This window comes from Apodemus sylvaticus, chromosome 6 (genome assembly GCF_947179515.1).
Source record: "Apodemus sylvaticus chromosome 6, mApoSyl1.1, whole genome shotgun sequence".
Lineage (NCBI taxonomy): Eukaryota > Metazoa > Chordata > Mammalia > Rodentia > Muridae > Apodemus > Apodemus sylvaticus.
The window spans coordinates 10,681,942-10,701,600 of NC_067477.1; the positions used below are offsets into that span (position 1 = coordinate 10,681,942).

Here is a 19,659-nt window from a genome sequence, read left to right on the forward strand (position 1 = left end):
TTATTTAAATTAAAGCAGTATAAAGAATGCCCTGGGCCTCCTCCCAGGAAGGATCTGGAGTGTGACATGACAGTAGAGTCCAGGAGACTGTATCTGCCTCAGGCAGGGTTTCTATAGCTGTGATAAACACCACAACCAATAGCAACTTGGGAGGAAAGTTTATTTCTTACAACTCTTAGGTCAGAATCTATTACTGAGAGAAGACAGGGCAAGAAGTCAAGGAAGAAACCCGGTGGCAGACATTGAAGCAGCGACCATGGAAAATGCGGATTCCTCGTGGTTTACTCAGCCTGCTTCTTGTAGCCTTCGAAACACTTGCTCAGAAACGACACCTCCCACAGTGGGTAGGGCACGTCCACATACATCACCAGTCAAAACATGCCCTACAGTCCCGCCTACAGCCAGTCTTTCTCAGCAGGGATAGGGTTCTCCGTATACCCATGACTGCCCTGGAACTCTTGCTGGAGACCAGGTTGGCTTCAAACTCACAAAGATCTGCCTGTTTCTGTCTCCCAAGTACTGAGATTAAGAGTGTGCTACCACCAGCATGGGGGAAGTCCAATCTTATAAAGGCAAGTTCTCAGTTAAGAGTAACTTTGCTGGATATATCTAGGTTTGTATCACACTGACAAAACCCAACCAGCACACTATCCAACTGTTAAAGGGGAGAGACAGAATGAAATCTAGAAAATTTACCTTTACAAAACGTGAATTTGTCCTCAAGAGTTTACGGACTACCAAGAGCAGGAAGTCCATCTCCTCTGTTCGTTCATGCACCTATAGAGAAAGAGGGCACCCCGTGGCATCAACAACGCAGTCAGGGCAGGGAAGGTTATACAAGCAAGCCATGTAAGTACCAGGTAAACACAGTGAGTCTAGTTAGTCTATGATGCCAGCATCAGGTGGTGGAGACAGGAGACTCCTCAGGGGAAGCGGCTCCTCATCTAGGCAAGCTCTGGCTTGATTCAAAGACCCATCTCAACAAACCAGGTGAAGAGGGATGGCCACAGTCCCTTCCAGATGGCACCTTGAGCTCCAAGTGCATGAGCATGGCATGCACATGCACCCTCACATACATGTGCCAACACATACTGAAACATGCATATCCACAGGCACACCACACACATGAGAATGGAATTTTACAAAAAGAAGCACATGTCACCCGATGATAAAAGGTAAAGAGGACCTTCAGGCTCCTAGACGTCAACTAAACTAGGTTTCTCAGCTCAGTACAGGTCATCAGGGGACTCATGCCTGTCCAGCCTAAGAGTACACAAACAGCATCTGCCCACAAGCCAGAGGGTATGGAGGTCACTGTCACCCTCAATACTTCTCTTTGGGACCCACTGGCATTAGGGCAGAGCAATGTTCAGTTCCCTAAAGCCTGCCCAGCGGCTGCTGATCCCTCTCCAGTGGTTTGTCATTCCAGCAAGCGTGGAGTTGAAGATGAACCAGTCTAACACTGGCGATGGGGCTGCAAACCATGTCCCATGATAAAAAGAGCCAAAGTGGAAACTTCTAGCTCAGTGGAAAGCTGGTGTGTTAGAGGGTGTTTGGCTGGGGCACACAGGTGACAGGATGTGCAGACACGTGAAAAACGCTTGATGACGGAGCATACATATGACTCCACAGACAGTGGGAAACGAACACTGAGCTTTGGTTTGCTCTGCCTCGCTATTCTTCACTAACAACAGGCATGTATTGGTTCACCTTACATAGCTCGACTTGGTGATAAAACCGCCACTGAGAGAAACTCACCCAAGAACTGCTCTCAAGCTCCTGTGGCAGCTTGCCCCCTCTGCAGCCTCACCTCAGGCCTGTTAGTGAGCCTGGCGGTTTCTTCAGGATTGAACTACAGTTGCGGGTTTGTGCCTAGTGTCTGCCTAGAAGACTGTTCTGCTGAGTTATATTTGGTGTTTGCTATGGGACTGAACTGCTGCCGAGGAAGATCAAGCTTGCCTCAAAGAACTATTGCTGAACAGTTCCACTTCCCCCAGATCCTCATAACTTTTCCCTTCCACTATATCTTCTGGGTGGTGAGCAGGAGGAGAGGCTGAACCCTTATTAAAAGTAGGTTGCAAAAACTATGTGCCTACAAAGAACCGAGGTTCACAGGATAGGTAAGAGGTTGGCCAGTCCACAGCTGGTAAGACATGTCAAGCAAGGTCAGAGTCTAGGGAAGCAGGCAGAACATCAGCAGGACCACAGAGGAGCACACATGGGGAGAAGGAGGGGCAGCTGACTCAGCTGCCTCCCAGCCCTATGCAAATGCAGACCCAGACTGAGCCACCCAGGGGTCCACGACTGCTCCATCCACACCATCCTGTCCCACCAAAGCAGTGGGGGGCAGGACCTGTTTCGAAAGAAGCCCAGTTAGGCTAGGACACATGACAGCATACAGGAGGGATTATACCCAGATCTCCCCCTGCAAACGGAGGGGAACAGGCACTGGATCTCAAGGATGACAAGGCTCCACTCTGTAGCTAGTTTTGCTCTTGGCCCCACCGTCTCATGCCTCACAGACACAGAACAGAAACCCAGAAGGCCTTTTTCAGGGTAGATTAATATGGCTTACCTTTATTAAAGTTTTCCCACAGTATTAGGGTTTAAACTTAGAGCCTCTCATATGCTAGGCAAGCTCTCTACAACTGAATTTCACCCTCAGCCCAGGCTTTTAAAACTATTGGTTAGTTGATTAGGCAGAAAGTCTGCCTCCCTACATGGGCTGTGGATAGCACTCTCCACCAGCTGCAAGTATCCCTTGCAACTACTGCACCCTGCTGAGATGCAGGCCAGAGGCACCTCCTGGGTGAGCACACCAAATCAGATTTGCCGACCAACCTGCCTGTGGATCTCTGCTCTACAAAGCAACCTTTTCCTGATCCTCAACATCCCGCCTGTATTATGAGAGACAAAGAAGAAAGCATAAAACAGATAATTCACCCTCACAAGCATAAAAAAGATCAGAAGGAGGCTTGCTGCAAAGACACAGGATGGCAGCCCTGGAAATAAGGCCTGCCTGGATAGCAAGCACCCACCTCCATCAATGCAGACAGAGTACCACCTCATCAATGCAGACAGAGCACCACCTCATCAATGCAGACAGAGCACCACCTCATCAATGCAGACAGAGCACCACCTCATCAATGCAGACAGAGCACCCACCGCATCAATGCAGACAGAGCACCACCTCATCAATGCAGACAGAGCACCCACCGCATCAATGCAGACAGAGCACCACCGCATCAATGCAGACAGAGCACCCACCGCATCAATGCAGACAGAGCACCCACCGCATCAATGCAGACAGAGCACCCACCTCATCAATGCAGACAGAGCACCACCTCATCAATGCAGACAGAGCACCCACCTCATCACTGCAGACAGAGCACCACCTCATCAATGCAGACAGAGCACTCACCTCATCAATGCAGACAGAGCACCACCTCATCAATGCAGACAGAGCACCACCTCATCAATGCAGACAGAGCACCACCTCATCAATGCAGACAGAGCACCACCTCATCAATGCAGACAGAGCACCACCTCATCTATGCAGACAGAGCACCCACCTCATCAATGCAGACAGAGCACCCACCGCATCAATGCAGACAGAGCACCACCTCATCAATGCAGACAGAGCACCACCTCATCAATGCAGACAGAGCACCACCTCATCTATGCAGACAGAGCACCCACCTCATCAATGCAGACAGAGCACCCACCTCATCAATGCAGACAGAGAACCACCTCATCAATGCAGACAGAGCACCACCTCATCAATGCAGACAGAGCACCCACCTCATCAATGCAGACAGAGCACCCACCTCATCAATGCAGACAGAGCACCCACCTCATCAATGCAGACAGAGCACCCACCTCATCTATGCAGACAGAGCACCACCTCATCTATGCAGACAGAGCACCACCTCATCTATGCAGACAGAGCACCACCTCATCAATGCAGACAGAGCACCACCTCATCTATGCAGACAGAGCACCCACCTCATCAATGCAGACAGAGCACCACCTCATCAATGCAGACAGAGCACCACCTCATCAATGCAGACAGAGCACCCACCTCATCAATGCAGACAGAGCACCACCTCATCTATGCAGACAGAGCACCCACCGCATCAATGCAGACAGAGCACCCACCTCATCAATGCAGACAGAGCACCCACCGCATCAATGCAGACAGAGCACCCACCGCATCAATGCAGACAGAGCACCACCTCATCAATGCAGACAGAGCACTCACCTCATCAATGCAGACAGAGCACCCACCTCATCAATGCAGACAGAGCACCCACCTCATCAATGCAGACAGAGCACCCACCTCATCAATGCAGACAGAGCACCCACCGCATCAATGCAGACAGAGCACCACCTCATCAATGCAGACAGAGCACCACCTCATCAATGCAGACAGAGCACCCACCGCATCAATGCAGACAGAGCACCACCTCATCAATGCAGACAGAGCATCCACCGCATCAATGCAGACAGAGCACCCACCGCATCAATGCAGACAGAGAACCACCTCATCAATGCAGACAGAGCACCCACCTCATCAATGCAGACAGAGCACCACCTCATCAATGCAGACAGAGCACCCACCTCATCAATGCAGACAGAGCACCCACCGCATCAATGCAGACAGAGCACCACCTCATCAATGCAGACAGAGCACCCACCGCATCAATGCAGACAGAGCACCCACCGCATCAATGCAGACAGAGAACCACCTCATCAATGTAGACAGAGCACCCACCGCATCAATGCAGACAGAGCACCACCTCATCAATGCAGACAGAGCACCACCTCATCAATGCAGACAGAGCACCACCTCATCAATGCAGACAGAGCACCACCTCATCAATGCAGACAGAGCACCACCTCATCTATGCAGACAGAGCACCCACCTCATCAATGCAGACAGAGCACCCACCGCATCAATGCAGACAGAGAACCACCTCATCAATGCAGACAGAGCACCACCTCATCAATGCAGACAGAGCACCCACCTCATCAATGCAGACAGAGCACCCACCTCATCAATGCAGACAGAGCACCCACCTCATCAATGCAGACAGAGCACCCACCTCATCTATGCAGACAGAGCACCACCTCATCTATGCAGACAGAGCACCACCTCATCTATGCAGACAGAGCACCACCGCATCAATGCAGACAGAGCACCACCTCATCTATGCAGACAGAGCACCCACCTCATCAATGCAGACAGAGCACCACCTCATCAATGCAGACAGAGCACCACCTCATCAATGCAGACAGAGCACCACCTCATCAATGCAGAGCACCACCTCATCAATGCAGAGCACCACCTCATCAATGCAGACAGAGCACCCACCGCATCAATGCAGACAGAGCACCACCTCATCAATGCAGACAGAGCACTCACCTCATCAATGCAGACAGAGCACCACCTCATCAATGTAGACAGAGCACCACCTCATCAATGCAGACAGAGCACCACCTCATCAATGCAGACAGAGCACCACCTCATCAATGCAGACAGAGCACCCACCGCATCAATGCAGACAGAGCACCACCTCATCAATGCAGACAGAGCACCCACCGCATCAATGCAGAGCACCCACCGCATCAATGCAGACAGAGAACCACCTCATCAATGCAGACAGAGCACCCACCGCATCAATGCAGAGCACCCACCGCATCAATGCAGACAGAGAACCACCTCATCAATGCAGACAGAGCACCCACCGCATCAATGCAGACAGAGCACCACCTCATCAATGCAGACAGAGCACCCACCGCATCAATGCAGACAGAGCACCACCTCATCAATGCAGACAGAGCACCACCTCATCAATGCAGACAGAGCACCACCTCATCAATGCAGACAGAGCACCACCTCATCAATGCAGACAGAGCACCCACCTCATCAATGCAGACAGAGCACCCACCTCATCAATGCAGACAGAGCACCACCTCATCAATGCAGACAGAGCACCACCTCATCAATGCAGACAGAGCACTCACCTCATCAATGCAGACAGAGCACCCACCTCATCAATGCAGACAGAGCACCCACCTCATCAATGCAGACAGAGCACCCACCTCATCTATGCAGACAGAGCACCCACCTCATCTATGCAGACAGAGCACCACCTCATCTATGCAGACAGAGCACCACCTCATCTATGCAGACAGAGCACCACCTCATCAATGCAGACAGAGCACCACCGCATCAATGCAGACAGAGCACCACCTCATCAATGCAGACAGAGCACCCACCTCATCAATGCAGACAAAGCACCCACCTCATCAATGCAGACAGAGCACCACCTCATCAATGCAGACAGAGCACTCACCTCATCTATGAAGATGTGGGTGAACTCCATCAGGCTCTTGGCACTTACGATTTTCTGCAGCAGGACTCCGGTGGTCATGTAGATTAGCCTAGTGTCTTCTGTCGCTATCTTCTCCAGCCCTACCTAAAGTTGAGGAAGGAACGAGAGGGGAAGGAAAGCCTAGGCGCCCCTGTCTCCCATTTAACCACCCACACAGATGCCCACTTCACCAAGGCAGGAATAAAGCATTACTGTATTTTAGAAGATATGTAGGGTCCAATTGAAAAGTCAAGTTCTCAAATTGATTTTTCCTTCTTTTCTGGGGAAGGCTTAGCTTATGCAGTTATGCCGTCTACGGTGTTTTTGTGTGATGAGACCTTATATATTACAAGGGTCTAATGAAAAAGATCAAATAATAAAAAGCACCAGTCTGAGAATTCTCCCCTCTCTCCTATTCAACTACAGAAGGAATTTAAAATTATTTTCTCAAGAATTTTACTTTCAGTACTTTTTAATTATAGCATAGTTCTGATCTTTAATTTCCAGTGGAAAATGGTTATACACTGACATCAACTTACATAGAGTAAACAATCAACAAGAGAGGAAGCTCACGGTCTCTTTGGTCTCACCTGATAGCCTACCATGCCACCCAGCGTCCAGGAGCGCTCCTTGCTAATCCATCTGGCAATGCTGCTGGCCCCTATTTTCCGTGGCTGGGTGACTACAATGTTGCAGAAGGCAGAGCGCTGTGTGCAGTGGTCCAGCACGTACTGAGGGAGCTGCGTGCTCTTGCCGCTTCCTGTGGCACCATGGATGATCACCACAGAATTGCTCTCTATCAAGGAAATAACCTGGAATTAAAAAAACAAAAAAACAAAAAAAAACAAATTACCTTTCACCATCGGCACACTTTAGACAACAAGGTAAAGCACTGTCTGTCCTGAGAAGACTTTCAGGGTGGCTCACCCTAAAGTCAGTGGTCCACCACCTTAACATCACAAAAAAGATCAGAGTGGTAACTGAGGTGCCGGCAGGCTGCTTGGTTAGGAAACAAGATGACACTATGTAGGCTTGAGACCCTTCTGCCTCCCAAGTGCTGGGATTACAAGTGGACACCACCACACCCCATGCATAACGATCAACAACTATGGCAATCAGGCCAAAGTCATCAGGGCTCTATGTCTCAATTTCTTCTTTAAAAAAAATGAAACTTTCAAACTCGATTTCTATAGTTCTAAGACCAAATGTCTATTATTTTATAAAGAGACTGAATTAATTCTACTAAAAAAAAAAAAAAAACCTGCCAATATAGTCACATGACTTTAAACTTTCATTTCAAGTTGTTCAAATGAATTTTGAGCAACTGGTGACACTGTCCCTTATGGTGCACACGCAGCATTGCAAGTCACCCTTCCAACAACCAGCAGTGTTCAGCAAGGACAAGCAAATGTGGGGTTGGAATCTAAGATAGATAAAGTACATCACTCCATGAAAGCACACTTCAATCTTCAGCCAATAAAAATGGGGTCTAGAACATTTCCTTCCTATTTTATCTACAACTCTTTTTCACTAAGTAATGGTTTAAATTTACTTACTTTTAGCCATGCTTAACAACATATAACTAGTCAAAAATCTAACCAAACGATGTGCACATACTTAAAGTCAGCCAACAAGCAGGGAAATGGCCCCCAGTGCAGATGCTGGCGCACAGTCATTCTTCACAGCAGCGCCTGGCTGTGTGCTCCACACAAAAGCTCCACCAGGACGGGAGGCATACTCCTGTCAGTCTGCAGTGTGACATTACAGGTGAGCACAGGTACATCTGAGCAAGGCACACACAGCCCTCGCCAGGCTCTGGGGAGGTGCTCAGTGTGCCAGGCGCTGCTGGCTTCTCTTCTGGCTTGTGCACATTAACCACCCATACATACACACACACACACAAACACACACGTTACCAATAGAGGTCAGCAAACAGCAAAATTACATTGGGAAAAATTTTACCTCTTCTTTACACCGATTTATAGGCAAATCAGGATATTTATAAGTTGTCTCTGGGATGCATGTCACATTACTTAACTTAGCCAATGGTGACCTTAGACCTGTATTCAAACAAAACAAAGTTATTTTGTATCTGAAAAGAAAGTAAACAAGCCAATGACCTATCTAATCTGTGTATATGTCTTGTCACATATACACACTCCTACACCCCTGCTAAATGCATCCTCTACAGACTGGAGGTCCTTCCCTCTCGGTGGGTCCACTACTAATGATGTAGGCGAGCAACCAAGAGGCTTGTGGCCTTCCATCCTAGCCACCAACACTGTTGGCCTACATGGCGTCCCAAGTCAACAGACCTGACACACACAGTATTCAGCACCTGATGTAATAGTGGCTCACTAAGGTGGGATTATGGTGGTGTATACAAGTGGCGAAATGTATATCCTTGCTACAAAATGAATTGATAATGGTGACAGATAAATCAAACACAACTTACAAACTATGGGTATGGTGAAATGGGGTTGTTTGCTATGCTGAATATATTTGATTTGATGTCTATCTGATCCTGCCTATTTAACACGCCCTTGTAAAGCTGTGCACCTGCTCTAGCCAGCCTTCAATTCTAAGCTGTCTCTGGTCACCACTGGGCAAAGAACAAAACACTGGAGTTCCTGCATGTCACCTTTGCAGATAAGCATGTTCCTCTCCCTTCCCTCACTGACGCTGAACCCCTCTGCCTCTATGGTCCCCTCTCTTTCTCACCCTCTCCTGTACCTACATCAGCTTCCTATTTATTCTCATCTTAAACACATGTGCTCAATCTTTTTTTCACAATGAATCTAACAATGTGTGACTAAAGTGTTACTTATTTTTTTATCTTGTGGTGCTGGGAATCAAACCCCAGGCCTTACAACACACATTTTTTATATACACACAAATGCACACATTTAAATTTTGGGGGGTGGCATTAAATATCAAACCCTGATCTTCCCATACACTCTTCCTGACCCCAGCTTCTCCTGCATCTGAATTCATACTCGTTCCTAAGTTCGTAAGTTCATAGCCAGCACATCAGATCTGTCACAGTCTGTCAATGAAAAACTATTCCTTCCAGGGAAAGAGTCCTCTTCCTAAGACATCCCTAGGCCTGCCCTGTGCAGGTCGCTGGCCAACTTCTCTACACAGACAAGCCAGTTCACAGAAATGGAGTCTCCACACCGTGTCTTAGTTCCACTCACGGTGACTCCCTGCTTCTGTGGTGTGGGCCAGGCTGGGTTTGTCTGTCTGTCTGTGGTACCTTGATTGGTTTGGGTTGGGTATGGTGTGTGTTTGTTGTTGCTATGCTGGTTGGTTGGCTGGTTGGCTGGTTGGCTGTCTGGCTGTCTGGCTGTCTGGCTGGTTGGTTGGATGTTTGGCTGGTTGGCTGGTTGGCTGGTTGGCTGGTTAGTTGGCTGGTTGGGTGGTTAGTTGGCTGGTTGGGTGGTTAGTTGGCTGGTTGGGTGGTTAGTTGGCTGGTTGGGTGGTTAGTTGGCTGGTAGGTTGGTTGGTATAGGAATAGGTATATGTTTGCTTTGCATTTTTGAGACTGGATCTCATGTAGCCCGAACCGGCCTTGAACCCTCTATGTAGTTAAAGATGACCTTGAACCCTATTCTCTGGCCTCCATCTCCTAAATACTGAAATACAGGCATCAGCTACCACATGCTGCCACACATTGCTTTGCCCTGAGGCTTTTCTCAAATGTTAAACCATTTTATTTGAAAAATGAAGACAACCAAATCCCGTCATCCTCACCAGGCAGTGGCCTCCAGTCCTGGTAGAACCTGAGCTGGAAAATGCCACCATGTCCTCAGGGATCCTGTGTCCCACCGTGCTCTCAGGGACTATGTCCCCAAACTTTTAGGGCTGAGTCCTTGTTTTCCTGTGGTCAGGAGAGTAAGAAGCCACCTCAGTTTTGAGGACAGACACGGTGAGGGTAGAGGAGGTTGAGTAGCCAGGGAGAAGTGAGAAATTGCTGAGGGCCAATCATCCACAGACGGAGGGGGAGGGGAACTCAGGGCAGCAGGAGGAAGAGGCAGGTCTATACTTCTGCAGCCTGGTTCACAGTGTTACTAAAGGAACCTTGCTGCTCTGACAGCATGGATGGATTTACAAGACTTGACTACATCCATTCTGAAGGTTGCTACTTAAAAAGAGAACATTTACAAGAAAGAAAAACCCAAAAGTCCTTGGCACAGTGTCTAAACCATAGCCTTTCTCCATTTAGCACAAGATATCACCCGACAGTTTTAGGTCACTGGCTAAAGCAGACCCAACCCAGGCAAGCCTTGCTCTCACTGACACGGCCCTGGGGCAGACAGGAAAGCAGGGAGCAGAAATGTTCACAGCCCTGTGGCTGATGGCTTTGTATAAACAAAGGGAAGAGACAAGTGTCAACAACGATTTAAGGCAAGCCAGCAGATTATATGTGACAAACACAAGTCCAGAAGTACATACAAAATAAAAGTACTGCAACTTCAGAATATGCTGTTATTTTCCATTTTCTTTGCTTTCAAAACATTAAAATATTTCCTATAAACCGAGATAAAAGGAGCCTCAGACACTGCTGCTCTCCCTCTACTCTTGTCTCAAACAAGCTCAAATCTGACACAAGTCCAGAGGTCACAGGATATAAACGACTTCCACAGCTAAATTCAGAACCTGCCCAGCCAGGTACAATCTAGACATGTCATGCCTTTAATCCCAGTACTCAGGAGGCAGACAGAGGTGGGTTGCTATGAGTTCAGGCTAGCCTAGCCGGTTACATGGTGAGACAGTCTCTAAAAACAAAAACAAACAAAATCTAGATACTATTCATACCAAAACAAAAAGCTAAGCTAAATTACTGGATTTATACCTTAAAGAGAAAACTAAATCTTCAAATATTACTCTTTTGCTTTCTCCAAGGGTAAGGCGGTGTTCTATATCAGAACTGAGCGAGCCGTGAACGAGGCGGCCTGCTCTCTGCTCAGCACTCCACCAAGGCTCGTCTCCTACAGGATCGCAAGAAAAGCTTATAGGAGATGAAACAACCACTAAAAATGTCCCCACGCCAGGAGCTGGAGAAATGGCGGCACAGTGGCTAAGCGTGCATACTGCCTCTGCAGAGGACCCCCCCCCCCAACACACACACACACACAGTTCCCAGGATCCACATCAGCTGGCTCACAACCACCCACAACTCCGTCTCTGGGAGGAATCAACCCCTCTGGTCCCCATGAATACCTTCACTCAAGTGTATACATTCACACACCACACACACACATACATACACACACACACATGCACAGTTAAACAGATACATTACACACAATTAAAATATTTTTTAAATACTTTCACATTAATAACAAGAGATCACTGTGGCTTCTGTTGATTATCTGAAGACACCATCCAGGACAACTGAACATAGCCAGGAAAAAGCAAATACTATGAAAAGGTCACAAGCCAAAACCAGGCCCTGCCCTGTTTTATCAGTTTCCATCTTTATTGAATCATTTATTTTTAAATATGAAGGATTATTTTCTAATGTAGTATATGGAACTTAATATGTGTCCTGGAATTTCTACATAGAAACAAGTTCTTGAATACTTACAAGTGAAACAGCATTAATGCCACAACAAACTTAATAACATTTGATGGAAGTATTCTATTATTCTGTTATGTCTATTCTGGATATAACATAGTATTTGGCCTGGAAACAGAATGATCTCCTGATCTCTCTCTCTCTGTCCGTCTCTCTGTCTCTCTCTCTCTCACACACACACACACACACACACACACACACAGGGCCCCAGGAGGCGCGCAGGCGCAGTCCCTCTCACGGATTCTCCACTCCACTCAGCTTTGCTTTTCCTGTACCTTGCGGAGGAGCCAAGTGTCAGGTCACCTCTTCCCCAGAAGCCATAAGCAGCAGGAACAGTGCCACCAAGGTAGAGAGCTTTGTAAGGACTTCATGAGGCCTGGAGGCCATGGGCCTCTCCTCTCTGCCCGGCCTTGTGAGGTTTCCAGGGCATCCAGACTGCTCTGATGAGCACAAGAATGATCACATCTGTGACAGGAAGTTCTGCCACAACCCTGCCACCTGAGGAGGAAGTGTCCACCAACCTGTCTAGATCAGGTTGGCTACAGGCATGTCTGTGGAGGGTTGTCCCAGTGGTTGACTGAGGTGGCACCCTGAACCCCATCAGAGTGGAGAGAGCTGGCTAAGCAGCAGGACAGGCAGGCAGCTGAGTGAGGTGTGCACTCCCTGCTCATAACACTGGCTATGGCAGGACTAGGGTTTGGTTTCCTACCTTAGTTTCTCTTTAAAAAAGAAAAAGAAAAGAATAAATTTTAACACTAGTATTATTGGTAAGTATTATTATACCTAAGTATATAGATGAGATTACCAATAAGCTTGCTTAGAAAACATTAAGTTACACAGAAAGAACTCAGCTAAAGAGCACTGCCTCAAATAGAACTTTAAAACCAGTAGTATACTAACCCGGCTTCCTAGAAACTCTAAGAGTTCTATGCAGTGGAGAGATGTCATTTGGATTTGGGTTTGCCGGAGATCTATCTTTTGGGATTAATTCATCAGGAATGTCTGCTCGTTGAGTCCCTTCCCTCCTGACCTTAAGTGTGAGCTACTCAGAGCAGCTCTGACTTGTTTCAAAGATAATCGTGATATTTCCTTGTACTTGTGAGCCACTTGATTGCCCGAGATATCAAAACCCTGCAATTTCTGTTTTTGTATCACTTGCTTAGCTATTCAAAACTGTCTCACACTGTAGGATCCTGCAGGACAACTCTAAAGGAAAGCAGAGTAAAGGCACAGTGTGGTGAGAACCAGGGCACCAGCGCACAATATGGCGAGAACCAGCACACAGTGTGGCAAGAATCACCGTGAGCTGTTCAAGTTAGTTCCACTGAAAACTCCCTGAGCAATAGCTAGAGGTCACAGTGCATGCTCAATACAGAGTTTCTCCTTTCTAATCCAAGTGCATATTCTTGGAGTAAATTCTTGCCAGAAAAGCTAATCTACCCTTACACCCTCAGCTAAGGGTGAAACTGGAGGTAAACGCCAAATAAACTTTTCTGCCCTGTGTTGCTTTTTCTAAGGGTTATGGTCACAGCAAAAGAAATGCAGCTAGGACAGTATCCAACCCAAAGGAAACAACAATGTGGAGCCTCTTCAAGGCCCTGAAGGGGAGAGGAGATGAGACAGGCAGAAGACAGCACTGAAGCAAGAACACAAAGAAAAGACAAAGCACTAAAGGCTGCGTGTGCCTTGAGGTAAATAAGAAACGACAGGAAATAAAATACAGCACGCTGACCTCAAAAGGTAAAACACAAAACTAAATGACAGGACTACATAAGTAAGGCTGAGTAACAGAACACAGCAATCTGTATTATCAAGAAGCTCATCTAAAGCCCAAGATTAGGGGTTGATGCAGCACTGCTGGGCATAGACTGCACTTCCTAATGACTAAAAAGCAAATAAGGAAGTGTTTCCATAACTGTTACATCCTTCAATGGAGTGCAAGTCAACAGGGCAGGAGTGGAGTGAACCACAGAGCTCTGTGGCTGGGTGGGCACCGACCAGTCCCTCGGAGGAGCTCCTTCACAGGAAGAGTCTGACACAAACACAACAACTGCAGCCACTTAGCCCAGGGCTCCCAGTGCCTGCCAGTGGAGAACACGCTCCTTAGCAGGCCTGCATCGCAAGCCCACCCTACTCAGGAAGCACTGGCGGACGGATCTGTGACTCTCACACCAGTCTCACCTATACATGGAATTGTAGGCCAGCCAGGACTAGAGTGAAACCCTGTCTCAAAAGCATTTTAAAAAAATATTTTACTTTTTATTTCATATATTTCTACTCTTTAAAATTCTACTTTAAAGTTTACTACTAAAAAATCTAGTCTTTGCATGTGAGTGTGTTATATGTACATTCATGTGTTCTTGTTAGTGTGTGTGTGTGTGTAACATGTGTGCATTCATATCTTCTTGTGGGTGTATTTATGTATGATCATGTGTGCACATGGTCACATGGTCACATGCATGTGGAGGCCAGAGAGCTACACTGTGTGTCTTTCTACACAAGCGCTCCCCATCTTGCTGTGGGGATCTGCCAGTCCCTGTTCTCCAAACTGTGGGACCAGCCGACCGACCCGAAGTCCACACCACACCACCAACCTTCTCTGTGGGTGAGTGAGATCCAAACTCAGACCCTTGTTCCTGTGACACTTCACCAACTGCACCATCTTCTGTGCCCTTCCTAAGCTATGCCACTTTGTTTTTAGAGCTGGGCACTCGCTGGGTGACCTGGAACTTGATTTGCAGACCAGCCTGGCTCAGAGTCACAGGTCCAAAGGCTAAGCACTCACCTCAGCCTTGCGAGTGCTCAGATTCAGGGAGCACCACCATACTTGGCTAAAGAAACATTTTAAGTGTTCTTAACTAATAGTATGGGATTAAATAGTAATTTAATCTTCCAAGAACAGGATATTTGGGCTCTAGATTTAAGATAAAAAGCTAACACTTTATAATCTACCATACACTCATTTCCCAGAAAATTTTAATTAAGAAGCCATATAAGTTACTTGTTTTGTGGTTTTTTTTTTTACTTTGACCAAAATACTGTATTTCTTAAACATTTGGAAGGATGAGGTTTTAATGCATGAACTATCCACACATTATAAATAGGTATTTAAGGATACCGGCTTACCTGGTCCACTGGGCGGCTGATCCTGGCCATAAATATCAAGTTCTTGTTCTTCAAGTTGTCTGTATTTGTTAATGTACTCCATTTCTGAGCTCCTCTGGCTGAGTGACCTACAAAGAACAGCTAAAAGTCATCGCACTTCCAGTTCCTGAGCCATTGCTGTACAGCGGCCAGGGAAGCACAGACAGTCACTGACAATTCTAAAGCTCAGCTCAGTTCCCGGATAGAGAGGAGCTGAAATAGTGAGAGCCGTGTGCTGGGCAAGGGTGCAGCGTGGCAGGGAAGAGACCCGCGCTCTTCCAAAGGAGCCGGCTTCCGGCCCCGGTACCCGCTCACCCTGGCTTACAACCACTTGTGACTGCAGTTGTGGGGATCTGATGCCCTCTTCTGATCTCCACAAAGCTGGTGCAGACTTACAGTATGTACACAAGCATATACCCATATGCATTCAAATAAAAATAAAATGTAAAAACAATAGGAATTGATTCTTTAAAAATAAACTAAGCTGACAAAAAAAGGGCCAGGAGTCCTCCCAGAGGGTGAGGAGGTGATGTGACCATCTGTACTGACAGGACAGCCTACGGACAGACCAGGACCTTAAAGTGTGCTTCTCTCACAGCTTCACCCACCGTCTTCCCTGAAACCCTGTAATCCGCACACATGAAGCCACGCTTGTGAGCATGCACGGAAGCGCCCACTCAATCCACACACACTGACAGAGCACCTGCCACTTGGGAGGCGTGGTCCCAGACAGCAGACACAGCACAGCGGCTAAGCTAGGGGCCTGAGAGAATGCCACCCAGAAACAACGTGCATGCCAACTAGACATAGAGAGCCCAGCTTTCCAGGGAATTCTGTGAGCTCAGCTAGCAGGAAGCTAAGGCAGGAGAATCAAGTCCAAGCCAGCATGGCCTACAGTCAGTTCCAGACCAGCCTCAACTACAGGACACTGTCTCCAAAGAAAAAACAAAACAAAACAAAACAAGGGCGAGAGAGATGGGCCAGCAATTGAGAGAGCGCACTGCTCCTGCAGAGGAGGAGCCCAGGTCAGCCCAGCAGCCACACTCCCGACTGGGACTCTGGCTCAGGCACAGCTGAGGCCTCCTCCTTGGCCACCGACACTCGTGCACATATCCCTCCCTCCCTTCCCCCCACGTATAGTTTAACCATAATAAAAGTATTTCTAAATCCAAAAAATAAAAAGTAAAAGAAGAATCCCAGGATAAGAGAGTGACTTTTCACAATATTCATAACCTGTAAAAGTGTTCAATAATTTTTCCACATAAAAGAAAAAAACAAGTAAACAAGACAACCGTCACACAGAGAATGACCTGGTTGTGTCAAGTCTTCCATACACAGTAGTTGACAAGGTCCGGTGTATCAGAAGTGACCCATTTACTAAATTTACCGCATAGCTGATAAACTCTCACACTAATCTGGTTTTACCCTGATAAACAGCAAAAATTAATTTAAAAAGGGAAGTATCTTACCTATAAGTATGTTTTCTAACTACATGGTTGTAGGAGAGATATTTAAAGAGGATGATATTTGGTCTCTACTTCAATCTTAATTTCATGAGAAAAAAGAAAAATGAAATGTAAATAGCACACACCAAGCACTACATAACATGTGTTCAGTGAGTTCAACGGAGAAACCTCATGTGGACTGAGGTGGTAACTAAAGCCCCGCGAAGGCCAGACACAAGCAACGATTGCAGCAGCTGGACAGATGTCCAGGAAGCCGGGGAAGGGGAGGGGAGGGGAGGGGAGGGAGAAGGCTCAAGAAGTCCTCTGAGGCCATTGAAGCCTACTCAAAGGCCAGTTGCTATAGCTTGTGCCAGTAATCCACCTAAGAGGCTGAGGCAGGAGCACAGTGCATCTAGGGCCGCCAGGGCTACAGTCAGACCGTGACTCAAGAACTAACAAATAAATCCCCGTTCAAAGGAATTATCCCAACCAGAAAGTCCTTGCCTGACCCCCCCATCTGACTTGAAGGAAGCAGGGCATGAATGCTAAATAACACAAGACAACTTGTAATCATCTCCTTCACACACACACACACACACTCATCTTGCCCTTAGGAGAATGCCTCATGAAAGCAGGAAGTAGATCTGTCTAGTAAACTGTGTCACCTCAGGTCCTAAGCTTCCAGGTCACAAGAGAGAGACATCAGTAAACATCTGTTGAGGGACAGCAAATAGACACAGTTGGGTTGAATCAGAAAGCATGGAAGGACCGGGAAGGGGGAAGAGAACAAGATCAAACATGAGTGGGATACAGGGAGAAAAGAAATGAGCCAAGCAAAACAAACAACAAAAAGCAAACAAAACCCGATGGGACAGCAGCTACAAACAGAAGAGAAAGAAAGAATAAGCATTTGAGTAGTCAGTGTATCTGAATCTAGGGTGGGGGAGGGAAGGGGAAGTAGTCTGAGCTTTAATCCCAGCGCCCAGGAGGCAGGGGCAGGTGGATCTCTGAGTTTGACATCAGCCTGGTCTACATTGTGAGTTCCAGGACAGCCAGGACTATGTACTGAGACCCTGTCTCAAAACAGAACAGAACTGTGGGGCAGGCCTGCACCCAGCAGTGCAGCTCTGGTGCAGTGCAGCTCAGGAGCAGTGCAGCTCAGGAGCAGTGCAGCTCTGGTGCAGTGCAGCTCAGTTGCAGTGCAGCTCAGGAGCAGTGCAGCTCAGTTGCAGTGCAGCTCAGGAACAGTGCAGCTCTGGTGCAGTGCAGCTCTGGTGCAGTGCAGCTCTGGTGCAGTGCAGCTCAGGAGCAGTGCAGCTCAGGAGCAGTGCAGCTCAGGAACAGTGCAGCTCTGGTGTGCTCGGCACTGCAGTGGGTCCACTGGAGAGCTGCGGTGGAGAAGTAAGACTGCAGAGGACCTGAGTGGAAGTCGGGTCTGTTCTCCAAGACATGTGACATCTTAGTCACCACATCAGAGGGAGGAGAGGCTGAAGAGTAACAACGCTATTCACAGGGAAAGGGGTGTGACCTGGTACAACTTCAGTTTTAATTTGGAAGGACACCTTGTCACAATAAACGTCACTCCTTCCTTCCCCCACTACTGTAGGCAATGTAACAAGAACGCCTCTCACTGAGGAGAATGAGGCCTGACGCCTGGCCTTTCCCGGGCATGACAGGAACTACAGCATGACCACACATGTCACTCGTGATCACACATGGTACACAGGTCTGATGGGAACAATGTCTATTATGCTTAGCTCATTAAAAGAAAAGCAACAGAAGAAATAGTTATAAAAGGAAAAGCGACATCATGTCATCACATAACAGAAGAGTAAGAAGCAAAGGACCTTTTATCCTCTAGCTACTGTTTCATAAGTCAAACGTCTAAATAGAAAAATGTACAACAAAGTCCAAAGCACAGAAGTGCTTCAGCTAAGCAGGGGTTATAACTGTTTCATTCGCGCTGCTGAGACTTGAGCTCTATGCAGCCGTGTGTGACCCGGAACTTCTGGTGCTCCATCCTCCACAGCCGAAGTGGGGACTACTGGCCTACAACACTACCACCTGACTTTACGTTTACAGTTCTGCTTCTACCTGTGTTGTTCGTTATGTCTCCACTTTCACTGCTAGCCCACCTGGAACTGAGATGACCAAATGCACACTAGTCACCAGCTAGGTGCTTCAGTGCCCCCGAGCATGCCAACCTGCTCCAGTGCACAGATTCGCTATTTTATAAGCAATAAACGAATGTGGAATAGAACATTTGCTCACTGTCCCACACGTGACTACCACCAGCAGGCTCGGCCCATTTCACTCAGTTACAATAAGCTTCCACAGTGTGTGTGTTGTGCATATAGTCAAGTCTGATCTATTTTTCCTGCTTTTATTAGAAGGGACAGTGACCTGGCTTCCAAACTGCCTCAAAGTTAAGCTGAAGAATAAAAGCAGCAGTGTGATTATTTTTAGAGCTCTACAGGCATAAAAATACAGCAGGACCTGTGACCCACAGCTGTGCACAGCAGAGCATCACACCACGCGGCGCTCCTCAGCTAGGGCATCTGCGGTCTCAGACGCCTGCCTTTCACTCCTAGACGCTGCAGCATGCATTCGGGACCAGCATCCATAGCTGCCAGCATCCTTTTCAACGAAAATAAGCTACATTCAAAAGGTAGACAATTATATAATTCATGAAGACGAAAGGTTTTATACATATATATGTGTGTGTGTGTGCATGTATGTACACACACACACACGCACGCACATATGTATATGTATGTATGTATGTATATATATATATATTTCTCTCTAAATGAAGACAACAGAACTTCATTCCTAACACAGAAAGTTGTTTGTTTCAAACACAGTTCCAGTGGGTAAATGAGGAGACATTCCTTGCCTGGGAGACACCCCCGCGGGAGAATGAGACCTGCCTGAGAGAAACAGCTTCCTCCCCAACTCCAGCAAACTCTGGCAACATTCCCACAGCAGACCTCCGGCCCGGCTCGGCTCGGCTCGGCAGGCAGGTAAGCAGGCGCTCTCTGTACTAAGTTAGTCACCCGTGTGTGCACAGCATTTCTCAAGACCACTGTGGTGTTTCAAAGCCCCTAAAACT

The 19,659-nt window shown here is 47.5% G+C and overlaps 1 protein-coding gene across 1 annotated transcript in view; it reads right to left on the bottom strand.

Annotated features, from left to right (window-relative positions):
- The window catches only part of Tdrd9 (tudor domain containing 9), a 95,492-nt gene that overhangs the window by 67,098 nt on the left and 8,735 nt on the right, over nucleotides 1-19,659 (bottom strand). Inside the window, exons 2-6 of the mRNA XM_052186676.1 lie at nucleotides 15,085-15,191; nucleotides 8,340-8,437; nucleotides 6,968-7,189; nucleotides 6,360-6,482; nucleotides 697-777 (exon numbers count right to left, since the gene is read on the bottom strand). Coding sequence (XP_052042636.1) covers nucleotides 697-777; nucleotides 6,360-6,482; nucleotides 6,968-7,189; nucleotides 8,340-8,437; nucleotides 15,085-15,191 — 631 coding nt within the window. The remainder of the gene's footprint in view (nucleotides 1-696; nucleotides 778-6,359; nucleotides 6,483-6,967; nucleotides 7,190-8,339; nucleotides 8,438-15,084; nucleotides 15,192-19,659) is intronic.